The sequence below is a fragment of the Camelus bactrianus genome, chromosome 33, assembly GCF_048773025.1.
Source record: "Camelus bactrianus isolate YW-2024 breed Bactrian camel chromosome 33, ASM4877302v1, whole genome shotgun sequence".
Classification (NCBI taxonomy): Eukaryota; Metazoa; Chordata; class Mammalia; order Artiodactyla; family Camelidae; genus Camelus; species Camelus bactrianus.
The window spans coordinates 18,111,783-18,128,807 of NC_133571.1; the positions used below are offsets into that span (position 1 = coordinate 18,111,783).

At 49.7% G+C, this 17,025-nt stretch overlaps 2 protein-coding genes across 6 annotated transcripts in view; both read right to left on the reverse strand.

The window, feature by feature from the left end:
- Positions 1 to 23: 23 nt before the first annotated feature.
- ESAM (endothelial cell adhesion molecule) lies at positions 24 to 8,304 on the reverse strand. 3 transcript variants are annotated; one of them, XM_010961636.3, is made up of 7 exons: positions 8,076 to 8,303; positions 4,431 to 4,621; positions 3,228 to 3,432; positions 2,902 to 3,057; positions 1,525 to 1,647; positions 1,107 to 1,233; positions 24 to 865 (listed from the first exon to the last, which is right to left on the reverse strand). In XM_010961636.3, the coding sequence occupies exons 1-7, from the start codon at positions 8,143 to 8,145 to the stop codon at positions 550 to 552; spliced, it is 1,188 nt and encodes a 395-aa protein (XP_010959938.2). In that variant the 5' UTR covers positions 8,146 to 8,303; the 3' UTR covers positions 24 to 549. The 3 variants fall into 3 exon arrangements, with proteins under 3 accessions (XP_010959938.2, XP_010959937.2, XP_045377614.2); XM_010961635.3 differs by having other exon boundaries at positions 3,228 to 3,435; positions 8,076 to 8,302; XM_045521658.2 differs by lacking the exon at positions 1,525 to 1,647 and having other exon boundaries at positions 3,228 to 3,435; positions 8,076 to 8,304.
- Positions 8,305 to 12,329: 4,025 nt separating this feature from the next.
- MSANTD2 (Myb/SANT DNA binding domain containing 2) overlaps positions 12,330 to 17,025 on the reverse strand; it is a 30,199-nt gene continuing 25,503 nt past the window's right edge. For all 3 annotated transcript variants that reach the window (XM_010961638.3, XM_010961637.3, XM_074357029.1), the window contains exons 3-4: positions 16,379 to 16,439; positions 12,330 to 13,866 (exon numbers count right to left, since the gene is read on the reverse strand). In XM_010961638.3, the coding sequence (XP_010959940.2) occupies positions 13,014 to 13,866; positions 16,379 to 16,439 (914 nt within the window). In that variant the 3' untranslated portion in view covers positions 12,330 to 13,013. The remainder of the gene's footprint in view (positions 13,867 to 16,378; positions 16,440 to 17,025) is intronic.

Here is a 17,025-nt window from a genome sequence, read left to right on the forward strand (position 1 = left end):
CAATTTGACGCTCTCACTTCCCATACAAACACAATGTATCTTTATTGAAGTTTGCTAAATAAAAGCAAAATCATGCATTTCAAGTTAGTTTAAAAAATACCGTACTTATCCCTCGCCCCCAAACCCAACCAGGCCAGCAGGACAGGTTATATTAACGCAGGGAGCTGGAGTAGGAGTGAAGAATGGTGTTAGATGGGGTGGGGTCCAGGCCAGGGGGGCCTGGAGGGCTTGGCTGGCAGGCCCTTCCTGGCCCCGGGGGGCTAGGGGGGTGGTAGCATTCTCAGCAGCATTCCACTCCAGTCTCAGAGAGAGAAGGCCCAGGAAGGGGGTGGAGGCTTTTCCGAATCCCAGGCCCACTTCCTGTTCTCCTATGTCCTGGAAATTTGGGTCTTAACTGAGATTCAGTTTCCCCATAGTAAAGAAAGGTGTGGGCAGAGGACTGGAGGTGTGGAATGTGGCCACCCTGCCAAGACTCAGGCCTCTGTGCTGGGGATGTCCCCTACAGGAAGGAGAGAAACCAGATGGCTTAGCCAGCGAGGGGCCAAGCCATCACACCAGAGACCCAGCCTGACTCTGGGCGGGCACCATCACGGGGACAGCACCCATGCGGCTCAGAGCAGAGGAAGAGACCCCAGCAGGGTTATGGGATATTGGTTGAGGGTGGGCCCCATCTGTCCTGGGCAGCCCTGGGGAGGGCGGGACCTGACTGGAGAGGCTGGGTGTGGGGGTCAATGCACCAGGCCTGGGGGTGCCTCGAGGCAGCCGGAGGGCTCGCGCTGAGGTGACAGAGGAAAGGGTCCCATTCTTGGAGATTGTGTCTGATCCCTTGGGCCAGGGCAGGGTCCGGGGAGCGATGGCGTCCTCCCTAGTCATCAAAGAAGTAATACAAGGTCAGAAGCTGGAAGAGGGGGAGGGAAGAGTTTCCACAAGCGTTGTCTTACTCTCACCACCACCCCCCCTTCAACACTCCTCGTTCCCTTAAACTGCGCATAGGAATGATGTTTCAGCCACTGTCCTTCTTTCATGAGATGACAGCTACCTGAATTCCCAGCCCCTGCAAGGGGAGCTAGGAGAGCCCCATCCTGGCAGGGACTGGGGACACTTACTTGATATCGTTGGCCGGCTCCTCTAGGGCCTTGGCCCGGCGATGGTACAGGATGACCAGCACTGCCAGCAGCCCCAGTCCAACCAGGGTGCCCACCACAGCTCCAGCAACCACCGTAGCCCCATGGCCTGGAAAAACCTTGCTGTCAGAGGGGGACTCCCAGCTGCTCAGCCGCCTTTTCCAACCCCAGTGCTGCACTGTCCCATGGCCACCACATGCATTTTCTCCCTTTGTTAGAGAAGGTGACTGTCAAGCAGAAAGTGGTCACTGACCCAATGCTTGTATGCACATTTGATCAAGACAAGCTCCTTGTCCTGTTATAATGAGAGGCCTCAGCAGACAGGCCTCCACTCTTCTCTTGCACACCCACCCGTACCATTGACCAATCGTCTCCTTAACCACACTTACCCCTCACTGACCTGTGCTCACTTCCAGGGTCACATTGCACTGGGCACTGCCCACCTCATTGTGGGCCTTGCAAATATACACTCCGGACATGGAAATGGAAAGGTTTTTGAGGCTTAAAGACCCACGGATGGCATCTGTGAACACAATTTAGCCATCAGTCCAGGGATCCTCTTTCCCATAAAAAAAAATCCCACCCCGCCTCTGAATGTCCTCTTTGACAGGCTGGGAGACTTGCTGTCTGTTCCCTGATGGAGGGACAGGCGTGACAGCTGGTATTCTGGTTCTGCTCCTGGCTGCCGAACTTCTAGCTCAATACCTGTCCCCATTTCCACTGCTCAGTGTCCCCGAGTGATATCTGAGAGGAGGCTAAAGAGGAAATGATGCCCAGAAAAACCCAAACACAATTTTTACTTTTATTTCTGAATGGCAGAGCAGTGAGAGAGAAAGAACATTGGGAGAGAATTAGAAAACCTGGGTTTTAGGCATGTGACTTTAAAGAAATTACTTGCTATCCCTGGGTCCCAATTTCTTCATCTGTAAAATGGGGTAATATGACCTACCTGACAGTGTTGAAAGGATTATATGAAATGATCTAATGATTTTAACAATTAAAGTGTACTGGCTGCTCACCACACCAAAGACTGAGTGAGCTCTTTCTGTGTGCTAAATTACAAAAGTTTCACAACAAATCTTTGCTTTAAGCACTAGGTAAAAAAGTTAAAACCTTTTATTATAAAAATGGTCAAATGAAAAGTAGAAAGAGGGACAAAATGAAAATCCATATACCCACCAACTTAAATTCAATAATTACTAACATTTTGCTTTACTTATTTTCTTTCTTTCTCTTTTTTTCTGAGACGTATTAAAATAAACATTTCAGCATGAAACAAAAAGTAAGGATATTGTCCCACATAACCACAAACCATTACCACACCTGATAAATTAATAATAATTCTGTGAAAGCATCAAATACTCCATATTAAAAAGGTTTCATCAATTATATCTCAGTAAAATTGAAAAAAAAAGTTCCAATTGCCCCCAAATGTCTTTTACAGCTGGTAGGTTCAACTCAGGGCTATTGATAATCCCATTTTACAGATGAAGAAATAGAGGCACAAAGTCACACACCTAGTGAGTGGCTTAGCTGGAATCTGCACGCAGGTCTTCTGGCCCCCCAGCCTCTGGAGTAAGTACCATCAGTGCACAGCGCGGGAAAGCCCCAGTACAGCGCCTGCACCTGCCAGGCCCTCTTTCTCCAGCCCCCTCCCCACATCCTCCTCCTCTACCCAGTGTTCTTTAGCTTGGCCTCCCCCTGCACCCCAGCCCCTCTGGTACCTCATTTCCCCCACCCCAGCCACACTCTCAGTTGTCTCCAGAAGTCCCCTCACCTAAAGCTGGTGCAAAGAAAACCTGGGAGGATGGGGGCGACCGCACCCACTGATATTGGGCAGCAGGCTTGCTCCTTGGGGACTGGCAGCCCAGGGTCACGTTGGTCCCCACGCGGGGCACGCCCCGGAGGTGGCAGGATGGAGGAGCTGGAGGAACTGGCAGAGGGGAGACAGGTTAAAAACTCACAGCCAGGGCACCAACAGCTCCCCTCCCCCACTCCCACACACTGACCCTTCTGTCACTCCCTCTGCCCCTCCCCCGACCTTCACACTCAGTCCTTTGGGAGAGGGACCTCCCTGACCTCCCCGGGGTGCTCCCCACTTACCCAGCACATTGAGTTCTAACGTTCTGCTGCTGTGAACTCTGCTCTCTTTGCCTTGACTGGCTTGCACATTCACAGAACAGAGGTAGGGCCCAGAGTCTTTCTCCTGCAGGCCCTGGAGCCGCAGGGACACATTCCGGGAGGGCATGGAGTAGACCAGGGAGGCTCCAGTTTTGCTAGAGGTGACCCCACTGATGTGCGACAACACCTGCTGTGGGGCATGACACCTCCCCGTTATTACATGCGTGCTTTGTGTCCGTGGGCAGCTCCTCCCCTGCCCTCCCCCAAACTGGGGGTCTTCAAATGCCCCTCACCTGCACCCAGCCCAGCTCTCCATTCACCCCCTGTGCCCCTAGCCACTCTCTCACTGCCCCAGGTCCTCTTCACCAGAGCAGTTCCTGTTCCCCTGTACACTGTGTCTTCATCTCCCACTTGGGAGTTTAGAAAGTGGTATGATGGACAAGAGATGGTGCAAACAGGGGAATGTATGAAAGAAACTTAGACTGCTGGGTAGCTCCAAGAGAAAAAATACACTTTTAAATTTATTTTGAAGATTCCCTCAATGTTTAAGGCCCTATGGAACCTGGATCCACCCCTGTAGTCTGAGTTTCTTTCATACTTACCCCCTACTTATCAAATGACCTTCCAAACATGCTTTCTAGGGCCCTGCAACGAGCCATGCAAGTAAGGGGCTGAAAATGATGGTTTTGTTGGTTTCTGGATAAACTTGCCTCTGAGTCTGATGTCAGGAAGGAGGGTAATGGGAGATTGTAGGAGGAGACTGCTCCTTGCCTCTCCAGGGGGTTATAAAGGGGCAGCAGGACAGATAATCATTTGGGAAGAGAAATGGCCTGTGATAATGTCCCCAGTACAGATAATGTGAAAATGAGAAGATGCTCACCTTTTAAAAGTTATGTGATACTTGCCCTAACTCTCCTATACCCTCAATCCTCACGTTCCCCCTCACCTAGCAAAGCGCCTGTCCACTTGTCAGTGTGCACTGGACTTCCAGGGGAACCTGGGGGAAAGAGAATTCTTTGGGGAAGACTCCAAGATCAAAACAAAAATTGAACTGGTGAGGAGGACCTTGCTTTTCCCTGAAATTCCTTTGCAACTTCCATTCCCTGGCCACCCTCCCACGGTTGCCAGGTCCCCTCTATGGCTCCCAATGGATGTAGCTAGCCTCTGCCGAGAGGATTTCCTCACCTCCATCAGACCCTTCTCTTCCTCTAAGAACCACATCAGGGTGAGCACCTCCCAAGGCTTGGGCTTGGTCGAAGACACCTCCCCTTGCAGTGTGTACCACATGGGGAGCACCACTTCTGCTCCCTCTATCGCCTGCAGCTTGGTCAGTCCAGGGGGCACGTGCAGCTCCAGCTGGGCCCGCGATGGGGGTGCTGGGGACGAGAGCGAGGAAGGTGAGTGCAGACTCTGTCCAACGTGCAGCTGGAGGGGAGGACGAGCCTCGCGGGGTCCCGGCACTGCAGGTCTCCGGGACAGCCCAAGGATGGCTGACGTGGGACCCCACTGTCAGTTTCACCAGGGCTTATCCTCCCCAACCTCAGCCTTGTAGCAGGGATGGGAACACGTGTTTCTGCATTTATTTGTATCCAGAAGCGGAGATTTCCGAGCCCCAAGGGGAGGGGGAAGATTTTCAGCGAGAAGGGGAAGACAACAAAGAGGAAGGGGCAGATTAGAAGTTTTGATCTATGCTCCACATAAGCTACTTGCTCCCGCAATTTCTTGGGGGCAAAAGCCAACAGGGAGAGACCCAGGCCAGGATCAACAGCGTTCCCATCTCCCGAGGTCTCAGCCAGATGGGCGTAGGGGGTTGGGATGGTTAATCAGTTACCGGTCAGCCCTGCGGCTCCTGAACTACTCTGAACCAGGGAGACTGGAGCGGCCCAGCGCCCAGCCCGGCCCAGCGACTGGGTGCTCCCCACCCTCCCACTCAGTCTCCACACATGCATTTCCCCAGGGAAGCTTCTAAGGGCCCTTTTGGGGTCCAGGGGATCTGGGCCAGGACCTCTGAGGTCACAGGGAATCAGGGCCAAGCTGGGAGAACGAAGGTCTCCCGGCAATCAAGTACAAAACAACCAAGTTCGCAGCTGTCTGCCTGCATATGGCCTTCGGAAGGTGGCCGAGGGTTGGTTTCAAGGAGGTGACTGTTGAATCATGGCATCCAGGAACACTCACTACCCTTTGGAGAGACAATGGAGCAGCCGAGACAAAAGCCCTTTGGGGGAATAACCTTGGGCTTGTACCTCGCCAGGCCTGGGGATGCTGGCGGCCCTAGTCCTTGGCCCTGCTCTTTCTCGGCCTCAACACTCCGCACTAGTGTCACCAGTGCCACCTCTGCGTGGTGGTCAGGGACAGAGGCCGCACACAGGCTGGGCGTTCCACCCTCCTAGAGAGGGGCTGAAGGCTTCTAAGGGCCCCAGAGCGGATCCGGCCAGGATGCATGCCACCCCCACCGCTTCCTGGCTGCTCCTCTTTACAGAACCCCTACCCTTATTCCTTGGCCTTCTTAGCAGCCCCTTTTCCATTTCCTGGCGGGTCCCTGCAGGCTGAGCAGGAAACTTGTGCCTGTTGATAAGCCTGAAGACAATGAGGAGGCCGCCGCCGGACCGGAGGCTCTGTAGGCGAAAACAGCCTCGCCTCAAGGAGCCGGATGGCCCCTCGGGACCTGTTCACCAGCGGGGACCCTGCGAGGCCTGCGGGTGGTGTCCCTCTGGCCCAGTCCTTCTGCAGCTCACTCAGAGCGGCCAGACACGGTTCCAGCCCAGAAACCTGCCTGGGTCCCCCGAGAGGGGCCAGCTGCCTCCGTCTTGGGACCCCCAGGAACCTCCCCCAGGTCCTGCATTTATAATTTCACTTTGCAAAAGGTAGAGGGGGAATAAAAATCACTAGTACGGTCCACAGCGCACTCTGGGCAAAGGCTCCGTGCTGCGCCGCCAGCCAGAGACTAGGAGCTGGAGAGGGCCCGGCTTCCTGCCCTGGGTCCTGGGTGTCCGCTGGAGCAGAAGCCCCTCAACCCTTGTCCCCTTTCGCTTCCAGGTACCACAGGGAGAGGGAAAGGGGGGGCGGGGTCTGAGTGAAGGAGACAGAGGAGCCCAGGAGAGGGACCCACTTCAGACCAGAGTGAAGGAGCAGGCCAGAGCGAAGGAGGACAAAAATGGGCCCGCTCCCCAGGGCTACTATTTTTAGTCTCCCTCTTTCTCTGAGAAACTCCCCCCGCGGGCTTCTCACGCCCCAGGGGCAGCAGCACTGAGCCACCAAGGAGGAGCCCTGCTCGGAGCAGAAGGGCCTCTCCGGAGCCCCATAGGTTAGAGCTAATGCCTGCCTGCCCACCCCAAAGCACCGCCATCCTGTGGACCATTTAACCCTCAAGTGGGCGGCTGGAGCCAGGCAGTCCCCAGGGCAGCCCTGAAGTGATGTTGAGGTCGAGGCCCTGAGTATGAAAACTGAGGCTCAGAATTAGGATGGAAAGAGAACAGGGTGTAGGAGAGCTGCAGATGACGCCCTGTACGCAAACTTGAATTTTTCTCCCTTACTTCTGAGATCCTCAGCAGGAAGGGAGCTGGGGAAGTTGGGGGAAAATGCAAAAAAGGAAAGGGGTGTTGAGGCTGAAGTTGGGAGGTGGGGCTGAGACATTAAGGGACCCTGGAGCAGGCCCACCAAGCCTAGAGGGGGAGGAAGCTGTCCAGGCTTTGTTGTGGCTGGCAGTCTGGTCTTGAGTCCCGCTTTGTCTGGGGACCCTAATACTTCATGCTCCAACACCCTTGCAGCACAGACTGGGCTAAAGGGTGAAATTTAGGTGGTTCCCATCTCAGTCCCCATCACTGTGGTTCAGTTGCTCTCTACATCTTTCCAAGCCTCACTTTCCCTGGTGACCTCCAACCTGAGAGAAATGAGTTAAAGCTGATCCCGACAAACCTACCCTTCACCCCCATTCGGGATCCTTGAAGAAGGATGGCAGGAAAGCCTGTTTCCTTATAAGTAAAACAGCTTATAATGGGTTCCTGAGGGTCCTTTTTTCCCCCAGATGTTGCCCTGGGCCACCCCCAGCTCCTGGAAGCCTCCAACACTCCTCAAGCACTTGCTCTATGGAGGTGCCCTAATTCTCTGGCTCTTTGAGGCCCTCCTCTCTATTTCCTTTGTCCTTTTGGCTCTGGGAACCAATGGGGGTAGTGGACCTCTTGGGGGGGGTTCATAATTCTGCTCAGCTCGGCATTCGAACCCCTCCTCCATTTCCTGTGTCCCAAATGACCTCACGGTCGTGCTTTTGGGGCACCTCCCTGGTTTCCCAGGGCAGGAAGCAGGAGGGGGCAAGAGGGAGGTTCTGGGCTGGGGAATTGATGTGAGGAGCGTGAAGTGCGTTTGTCAAGCCTAGGGACCAGGGAATTCCCCAGGGGCTCTTGTACATCAGCTTGTGTGTGGGGTTGGGGTGTGGGTAGGGGGCGGGAGGGGGGCTGCAGTTAAGTCCTTAAGCTCTTTAGCCAGCGTCTTATCGAGCAGCTCAGCTCATCCGGCTCTGCTGGGTGGAGGTGGGGAGTGGGGGTGAGGAATGGTTCCAGTCACTCACCCCAAGCGATGCCCTAACCCTCTCCCCTATCGCACACACAAACACGGCGCCCAAAGTGGTAGCTGTTCCCTGGCACAGGGGGACAGAAGTCAGCACCAGACAGTGATACCCTGCATGAGGGAAAGTAGAAGTAGAGGAAGGGAGAGAGTCAGAGGCGGGAGTCCCGTCCCTCCCAGTTCCTCATCAGTGCCCAAACCGCCTTCCTCAGGGTCAGGTTCACCCATTCTCCCGTCTCATGTCTCCTCCAGGTCCAGGGTTTCACTCACCGAGGGTGGTCAGCCCCAGGAACAAAAACCGAAGCAAGCTGGTCGCCGGGGACCCGGGCAGGGAAACCATGGCCTTCCCTGGCCCTGACGGAGTCAGGGGCACCGGCTCCGGGACACACCGACCGACAGGTGCTGAGGCTGCACGACAGCCGGAGTGGACGCGGGAGCCGGGCTACTGACACCAAGGGCGCTCTGGCCAGAGTCTGTGCGTTCGTGTGCCGGTGGTGGGGTGGGGACCGACAGGGACTCGGGGGCGGGGCATTAGAGGGGGCGGAGAGGTCGCGGTCCTCCCGGGCGGGGCGCGCGGGTGACCCGCCGCGGGGGGAGGGGGGCGCTCCTAGCGCTCCGACGGCCGGATGCCAGGCCTCCGCCGGCTCAGGGCGCAGGGTGGGGTCGGGTGAGCTGTGGCATCCTCACAGCCCGCGGGGGGCAAGGGCAGAAGAGAAGGGTCCTGAACTATCACACTGCGCCATACTCTTCCTCCTTCGCCGGCGTGGGGTAGGCAGGAGGGCCAGGAAGGGCCGGAGGTTTGGGGATTATCCGACGTCCAGGGGCCACACGCGCCCGACACCCTCAACAGCCCAGGCTCCAGACCGACTAACCGGCTCCGAGCTTAGGTGTGCCGCATCCTCAGCCTAAAGGAAGAGGAGGGGAGCCGCATTTTTCCAGGGGCCACTGGGGCTCCGCGGCGTGGGAATCGAAGCAGCAGGAAGGGGCCAGAGCGCCGGCCGCGCGGACCCGGTTCTGCGGGCCGAAACTACCGATTTCCCAGCGCCAGGGGCGGTCTGGGCCGCGGGAGCCGGCCCAGGGAGCGGCCCTGGAAGGGAGGCGGCCACGCCCGCCTCCGCCCAGTCCCGCACGTGCCGCGTGAGCCCGAGGCGGCGGTAGAGGATGCCCGGGGCCGCGCCGGCGGTGGACGCGGGGACTGTGTTCACCTGTGGGAAGAGAAGGGGGGGGGGGTCTCTCATTAGGTTCTCGGAGACTCCCTAAACCCAGGCTTAAGGGTCAGCCGGGGCTTGTGCAGCAAACCAGGGGCAGGGAAATGATTGGCGCAAGAAAACCCCAGGAGCTGAGCAGGAAACTGAGTAAACAAGAGCCTGGTTTCCCGCTCAACTCGGAAAAGCCTTTTGCTGACCGAGGAGGAGGAGACGGCAGCTGCAGGAAGGTAGACAGCACAAAGTCCCTCCACTTATTTATCCCCATGTCTTTGCTGCCTCCCATCCCTCCTCAGGCCGGCTCTGATCCTTTAATTCCCGGGACTACATCTTGTTCGCTGTGAAATTTAATTTAACCGTCCCTTCCCCCTCCACCCCCTCGAATCCCCCGCCAGTCGGTCCAAGGCGCCTCTGCGCCCTCTGGCGGCTGCAACTCCCTTACAGAAGGGCACGCACCTGTTCTGGCTTCTCTGTCCGGCAGCCAAAATAAAGATGCTTCAAACGTCCGGGCACAGCTCAACAACCGGGCAAAGGTCACCGAGGACAGAAAACATAACAATGAATCCCTGGCGCTGCCTTCTCTGAGTGGCAGTTGTCTGGGAAGAAAAGCAGCCAGGCTTCCTGGATTCCATTTACTTTACAAGGTTCTGCTCTAACACTGAGTGTGATCCTTGAGCCCGGGCTGCCCAAGATCTGTTTCTACGCAGCGCCCCACAGACCCTCTCAGCTGCTTCTTCCTAGTGTGACCCCTCTGGCTACTCTTTAAATACTTGCCATGCCGTGGCTTTGAGAAATGCTTATGCAAACACTAGACTGCTCATGCAACCCCTGGAATCTAACACTTGGCAGCTCAGTGACAGCAAAGGCAACAGTTTTAGGTAACTGCCAGTCTCATACCCTTATAGAGGGACCTATAAACTTGGAATTGTCAAGTAAATTGTGTGTGTATGGGGAGAAGGTGCTGTTGGTTTGGTTTTTCTATTCCATCAGTCAACTTTTTTAAAAATATGCTTTAGTTTTCATTGCAAACCACCTCTTTAAATATCCCTCCTTTGTTTCCAGATCAGGGCTAGATTATCTCAAATACAACTCCTTCCAAGAAAGGCAATGCAGAGCTCTTGGTTGCATCCCAGTTAAACCAAAGCATCTGATTACAGAGGCTGTGCTCATCCCTGTCAAGTACTACACACGGCAGAGCCTCAACATTCACTCTCAGGAGCTAACTTTTCAGAATTTGCCTCCCAAGTAATCTACATCAGAAGTGAAGCTACAACCAAAGACTTGTAAGCAGTGACCCTCTCCATGTGACACAAGAGCAATCCCTTCAGGACACTTTCACTGCTCTTACCCAGTCAGAGAACTTTCTACACTATCACCTATTCCAACCACTTTTTTTCTGCTTACCCTGAAGCGGTCAAGTGGTAGGAGTTAGCAGAGCAGCTCCATTACTTTCTGAAAGTTTTTGCCGAGATGCATTTTAGGGTGAACATTGCTCTCTGCCTTCGTGTGAAGCGGGAATATTAGCACAGATAATCTGTGAGCGGCCTGGGAATGGCTTTCACAAACATGCTGCGTGCAAAAGCCAAGTTCATAGTTTCATATATTAAGAGAGACTTGCAGGTTACGAGCGTTTCTCCCAATCATACTTCTTTTATCTGTACAGTATTTTCTAATGCTGATTCTTACATTTGAATATAGTGTCTCCATCCCCCTTGAATCAGTTATAAGGCTTCATTAAGGTCTAAATAGTCCACTTTTTGTTTTTAGGAATGCCCCTATCGTTACTGGACACCCTGCTGTCCTCTTTTCTAGATTGTTCTGGCCAAAGAGAGTGGATATTCCGCACCCGCAAGGTACTTTCTTTCCAAGTCTCCATTTCCCAGTGCTCAGCTTTGTCCTCTTGCCCCTACCCTCACCATCCCAAGCCACGTCATGAAAACACACACTGGTGTCATGAAAACACACACTGGTCAGTCTTTGCCATATTCCCCATGCTGCCTGCTCGGAGTGGTCTAACGATGCCCATCCTCGGTAATGTTAGGTAGGTCTCAAACATGCTCACTGAACACTCCCAAAATGTGCTGCCCCTGCTAAGTAACTCACAGCAGTGAGAAGTGGGACAGAGGGAAAAATGAATGAAGCACAACGTGAGTTTTAGGGCTGGTCAGAGGCAAAGTTTGGAGGATGTCATGTACTACTCCTGGTGATAATGCTTTTTTCCTGCAGCACTTAGCACTAATACTATGAGATTATTGCCACAAAATGGTCAATGGGGCCTCAGCTTTTAGGACTTCAATTCCAAGTTCCAAAGAAGAGCAAACTCACAAGAATCTCCTAAGGCCCATACTTACTGTGCCCAGGAAGAGGAGGTGCTACCCTCACACATTCCAGAATATTTATACTCTCCTAGCAGCTCACATCAGGAAACAGCCAACTCCATAAACCCAGACTCAAAGGACATTATTAAAAGTCATCCCATTGACTGTAAGCTCTCTAGCCATTAGAAAAATAAATAAGCATTGAACAACCAAGGGGTATCAGAATGAGAAAAAAAAATCATTGATTTAAGACCATTTGGTAGTGGGAAAGAAAGTAACATTTTTTTAATCAATATGTTTTACTTTTACTTTCAACAGTATAGAAAAATAGGGAGAATTATAGCTCTTACCTGGATTTGCAGTCTATTTAAAGTAGCGCACCTGAGAGATGTTGGGGGAATCATTAAAGATAAATAAATAACCAGTCTAACAAGTCCCTGCCATGAGACCAAAGTGACCCTTGACTACCCTACTAGTAAGCTAGTTCTCAGCCAAGAGTACTAACCTCTCAGTGGAGTAGTGCTCGTTGACCCACAGAAATCTCTGAACGATCTAAATGTGATAGTTACCTTCCCAATGGACTGATACCTTAAAATTCCCTGTCCTCTGGATCACTGACAAATTCTGTTCGGATGTTTCTATTAGATCTCCTCTCCTTTTGTGTAGGCAGTATGATGGCATCAATTCCCCCCTTGTACCCCTGGGAGAGCTGCCCCTGATTACTGAGTGTCAAGATGAGGGATGAAAGTCTCTCACAAATGTATGTACTTAGAGCCAAAAGGAATATCATTTTGTAGCTTTTGAAAAAGTAATACCAAATGAAATGTCCAATGGCCCTTGGTACTCGGGCAAGAAATAATGACACTGGTCAGTGGGGACTGTGTAGAGGGTGAGAGGAAGTGGAGCTGTCCTGCTCTGTTTGTTCTGTTCATTCCTAGCAGGGAAGTCGGAGCACAGCCCCACTGCCAGTGTGCCCACACTGCTACAGAAAGCCCAACTAGTACGCCACGAGGCCAGGAATTACTTTAATATTTTTTTTCTTAAAAAAGTTTAAATGGCAACACAATCATAAAGTTGGTACATCACAGAAACAGAGGTCTTTGCAGGCAACACTGATTGGGAATAGCAAAACACTTGGTTGGTGAAAAAAATGAAACTCTAAATTATATACAATAGTAGCTAAGGGTAATATTGAAAAACAGTCTATTTACTGTGACTCAGGATTTAACTTGCCATTATCTATTGCTTATTTATTCAAGATTGTAAATAATACTTATATAGAGACATAGAGATGTGTAAAAATGAAACATTGTGAAAAAAATACAATTTTTCAATTTCATATGAAACTCAAAGTATAAGTTTTGTCCAATATGGAATGTACCTAACATTTGTTTACATTAGGGCTCTAAAATCCATTTAAAAATTGCTTTTTTTGTTTGTTTTTTAAAAAAGAAACAACTGCCCACCATGCAAGTCCGCTGTGTAGCTTGCTTGCTCAAAATGAGCATTTTCAGGTGAGGTCTGTTTCTTCTGCCCAAAGTCTGCTATGATTCCTTAGTTGTACTGGCCTGATCGTGGAAACAGTTTCCATGAAGAGTCTGATGGCAGCATCTGGATGAGGGACGGTCTGGGTAATGGGAAGTGAGAAGAGAGGTAAGAGCCCAAATCCTTACGAAGGATGACATTCAGTTGTTAAATTTTAAGGGGTATCCAATGGCTTTTTCCAGGCACTCAACCAAAGAGCCGGCGGAAAGAAAATCCCTCTCTACTTCTACAAATTTGATATAGATGGATTTGGGGGAAACTCCAGGATCCACAATACAGTTCTGAGACAAAAACCCATTAATACCAACCCAATCTTTGCTGAAGGTTTTGGTATTTGCTTGGAAATGTAAAAATAAGCATTGCTGCAGAGTCCGGACCTCAGCAATCCCGAGGTAGCAATAGATAATTCGGGTGGGCTCTATTTCCACCTGTAGTGAGGCTTGTGCTGAAAGGGTTTCCATGTCAACCCGGCCCTCCTTTCCTGGGTCCAGGGGACGTCGCTCCATGTGGGGTGAGGGGGGCCTCTCAATACACTCTTCGTAGCCAATGGCATAGAGGCCTGGGCTTTTGGGAATGCCTCCTGGCAATAAATACTGAACAACGTTCCCACCAGTTGGTTTGGAGTGGGCAATGGGTATCCAGTCAATTTCCATGTGCAGCTCCAGGCACCTTGCTTCACTAATAGTGATCTCTAAAAATTTGTAGTAAACATTTTTCCAGTTCATTTTCTGCACTCGGGTCATGATGATCCGTCCCTCGGGCTTCTCAGAATTGAAGTACTCCCGGAGGCGCTTGCCAAGGGGCACCTGGGAGCTGATCTCAGCATAATGGTAACGGATATCCTCTTTCCAACGAGTGTTATAACCAATTCCAAAAATGGCCAGTTTATTAGAAAGATGAAGTCTTGAAAAGTCTGTCCAGCTCTGAAACAGTTCCCATTTCAACTGTACTGATTCCAGAATCTGTACAATATTCTGCATGATGTCTCTTTTCCTAGAAAGAGAAATAAAAGATACCTCAGGTGTCTAGATGAGCACTGTCCAACAGAACTTCCTGCAGTGGTGGAAATGTTCTATATCTGTGCTGTCCAATACGTTAGCCATTGGCACTTAAAATGTGGCTAGTGTGAGTGAGGTATTAAAATTTTAATTTATTTAAAATTACATTTAAATAGCCGCAGGTGACTAGTGGCTACCATATCAGACAGTGCAAGTCTAGATAATCACAGTATTAAAATCTGAGAAATGCTCACCCCAGGAAGCTTCTAGGAACTAATGATAAATTGCTTTCCATTATTTCTAAAGTCTGGCCGTATTACACTTAGTAACTATTGATATATAAGATCCTAAAATTTCAGAAACACAAGGGTCATGAATTTTTTTAAGTGGCTATTATAATGCATATGATGGCCTTCAGATCTAACTATCAGAAGCAGGTGAAGGATGCTGTATTCAGAAAGGTAACCAGTATTAGTTAAAAAAATGAACAGATTAATTTCTAATCTGGAAATTCTGAAAGTTCAATAATTTTGGCCTATACATGCTTGCCATAGGGAAATATACAACCAGTTAAGACTCATGATCTGATACAAAATTATGAAAAAAAATGACATTTTCTTCTATTTGTCTGAAATACAGTACTACTCCCCCTCCCCACAAAAAAACTGTCAGTTTAGCACAGAATTAAGATCTGAGACTTCAGCTGGAAAGTCCATATTGACCTTTGGTTTTAAGAGAGAAAAATTCCAAGTAATGAATTGAGATTGTTCTAAAAAATATTTTATAAAGGGAAGCAAAAGTATAGAAATTATTTCAGTTTTGACAATTTTGTTTCTCAGGTAGGGCAAAACTTTGGTATTGGAAGATTGGAGTTTGTTCAATATTAACTTAGTAACAAACAATTACACTCTACATCAATCACAGATTCATGCTACGAAAAAACTACCACACATACAATCAAACACAGGCAAGAAAAGAGGGTGTAATGGTTGTATGCTAACAGCTTCTTGGAAGGAGTCAGATCCTTGAAGCTTTCCTCTTAAATTCTCATACCTTCTAGGAGGAGAGCTTTCGGAACAAACTGGGGAATCTTTCATTCAAACTGGGGAAACAGTCATTCTCAGTCTGTCCTCTTACTCTCCTTGACTTTCTTTTTGAGATGACAAAGAGCTACTCTTTTGTTATCAGCTGCTTCTTGAGCCAAAGACTGCCCTGGACTTATCCTCCACACTTCAGTTTGCCTTGAAAGATACTCAAGGATCTGCGTGGCCATCTAGATGAAATCACTGCATTTCTGGCGAACTGTTTCTCTTCTCAGAGTACACAAAGGCACTCAACCACCTCTCTAATATTGAGGTTGTGGTGCTTATGGGGCTAAGACATAGGACTGTGTTTCTGCACCAGTCAATGCTTTAAAGAAAAATTATGTTTCACAGCCACCATCCTTCCTTGTCCTCTTTTAAAATATTTTACTGATCTCAAGGAGGACTAAGCTAAGGAGTTGGGATGGAGGGCAGACATTTGTATCTGCTTTGCTCACTGCTGTATCCCAATGCCTGACATACAGCAGATATTTGATAAATCAGTGGTGACCCTTCTTCACGGGTGAAGGACAGGGCATTTTACTACGGGACATATATGCTAGTTCAGGCTAATCCCACCTACACCTAGAATAAAAAAAATCCAATGCCCACATGAAGTGTTTATTCAGCATTGTCATTGCCCTAAATCATCCGTAAGGAGCAGGTATGAGGAATCTGTTACACTGGAAAATAAATCACCTATTAGGAACCTCTCTGCCTGTGAGCTGAAACCTGGAGCAGAGGCAGCCAGGCTAGACATTTCTGCAGAGCCTGTCAGCTTTCTGCCCCACTGATCTGATCTCAGCCTGACGCTCTGTGGGCTCAAGTCTCAGACTGGCTTTTCGAAGCTCTGGAGCACAGTGAGAACCGGCCCCGTTATTCAAACAGTTCCTGTTGCAGTTCCTGATTTCTGAAGTTCCAACCATGGGAAACGTTCAGGGGGTCTGAAACTGGGGACGCCAGTTCTGTGAGGTCTGAGTTCATCCCCAGTTACATCAGTTGAGCCTCCCCTGTAGTTCTTAAGAGCTTGCTTTTTGATTCCCAAAATGGAATATTCTAAGGGATTTAAGTGTCCCTCTGCCCCTCCTATCATTTCACCTAACCCCAGACAAACACAGGGCCTTGCGAGTCATCTTTGTATTGTATTTACACGTCCAAACATCCACACCCACACACAGGCAAATACCATAAACAAGCTTATTTTCATGTAATACATTTACTTCTTCTTCTTGTATACAAAATCCTCAGCATTTTAGGTTAACCACTGGAACACTCAGGCTAAGAAGATGAGAAAGATCAACTAGACCTGCCTCCTCAGTGGTGGCCGTGACTTTCACAGCACATCTAACTGCAGCAGTCACTCTCTGCGTCTCCCCATTAGACTCAGGTAAGTGCACTCTGTAGAAAGATGGAACATCTACTTACTGCGCTTCTTCAGAAGACTCCTGTTTTATTTTTAATGTTCTCTTTGTGACAGGTATTTCATCTGAAAAACAGAGTTTTGGGAACACATTATATTTTCCTCAGTGGTGGCATATATTTACGTAGTTAAGATGTATTAGGTAGATATGCTTACTTTTTGTTCCATACTTTGCAATATGAGAACTTAATTCGAGTGTCAAACACTATCCAATGCAAGATTTATAAATATAACTCTTATTTAATGAGATGCGTACATTTATATGCAAGATCAGAAACCAGCTCTACAAGTATAAAAATCTTCAAGGTCACCAGTGGATTTCCAGCTAGGAGCTTAAAGCTTAATTTCACTGCAAACATGATTTTTAAAGGAACAAGAATGAAAATAACTCTGTTCTACTTAGATTTTCTAGGTGGGTTTTGCAGAGCAGTTATTCCCCCAGTATCAGGATCAATATACTCTGTATGTTATTTTTTTCCAACGGTTTGGGTGACTTAACTCTCTCCAGTAAAACTGGAGTTATAGGTTGCCACAGTAATTTAGACCTCATTCCACGTTGAAATTAAGAGGGAGTGATCACTTAGCATCTGCTCTTTTTATTCTTCCAATCACTAAGTCTCTTTCTTACATTGTGTTAGTCTTACAGTTCTAT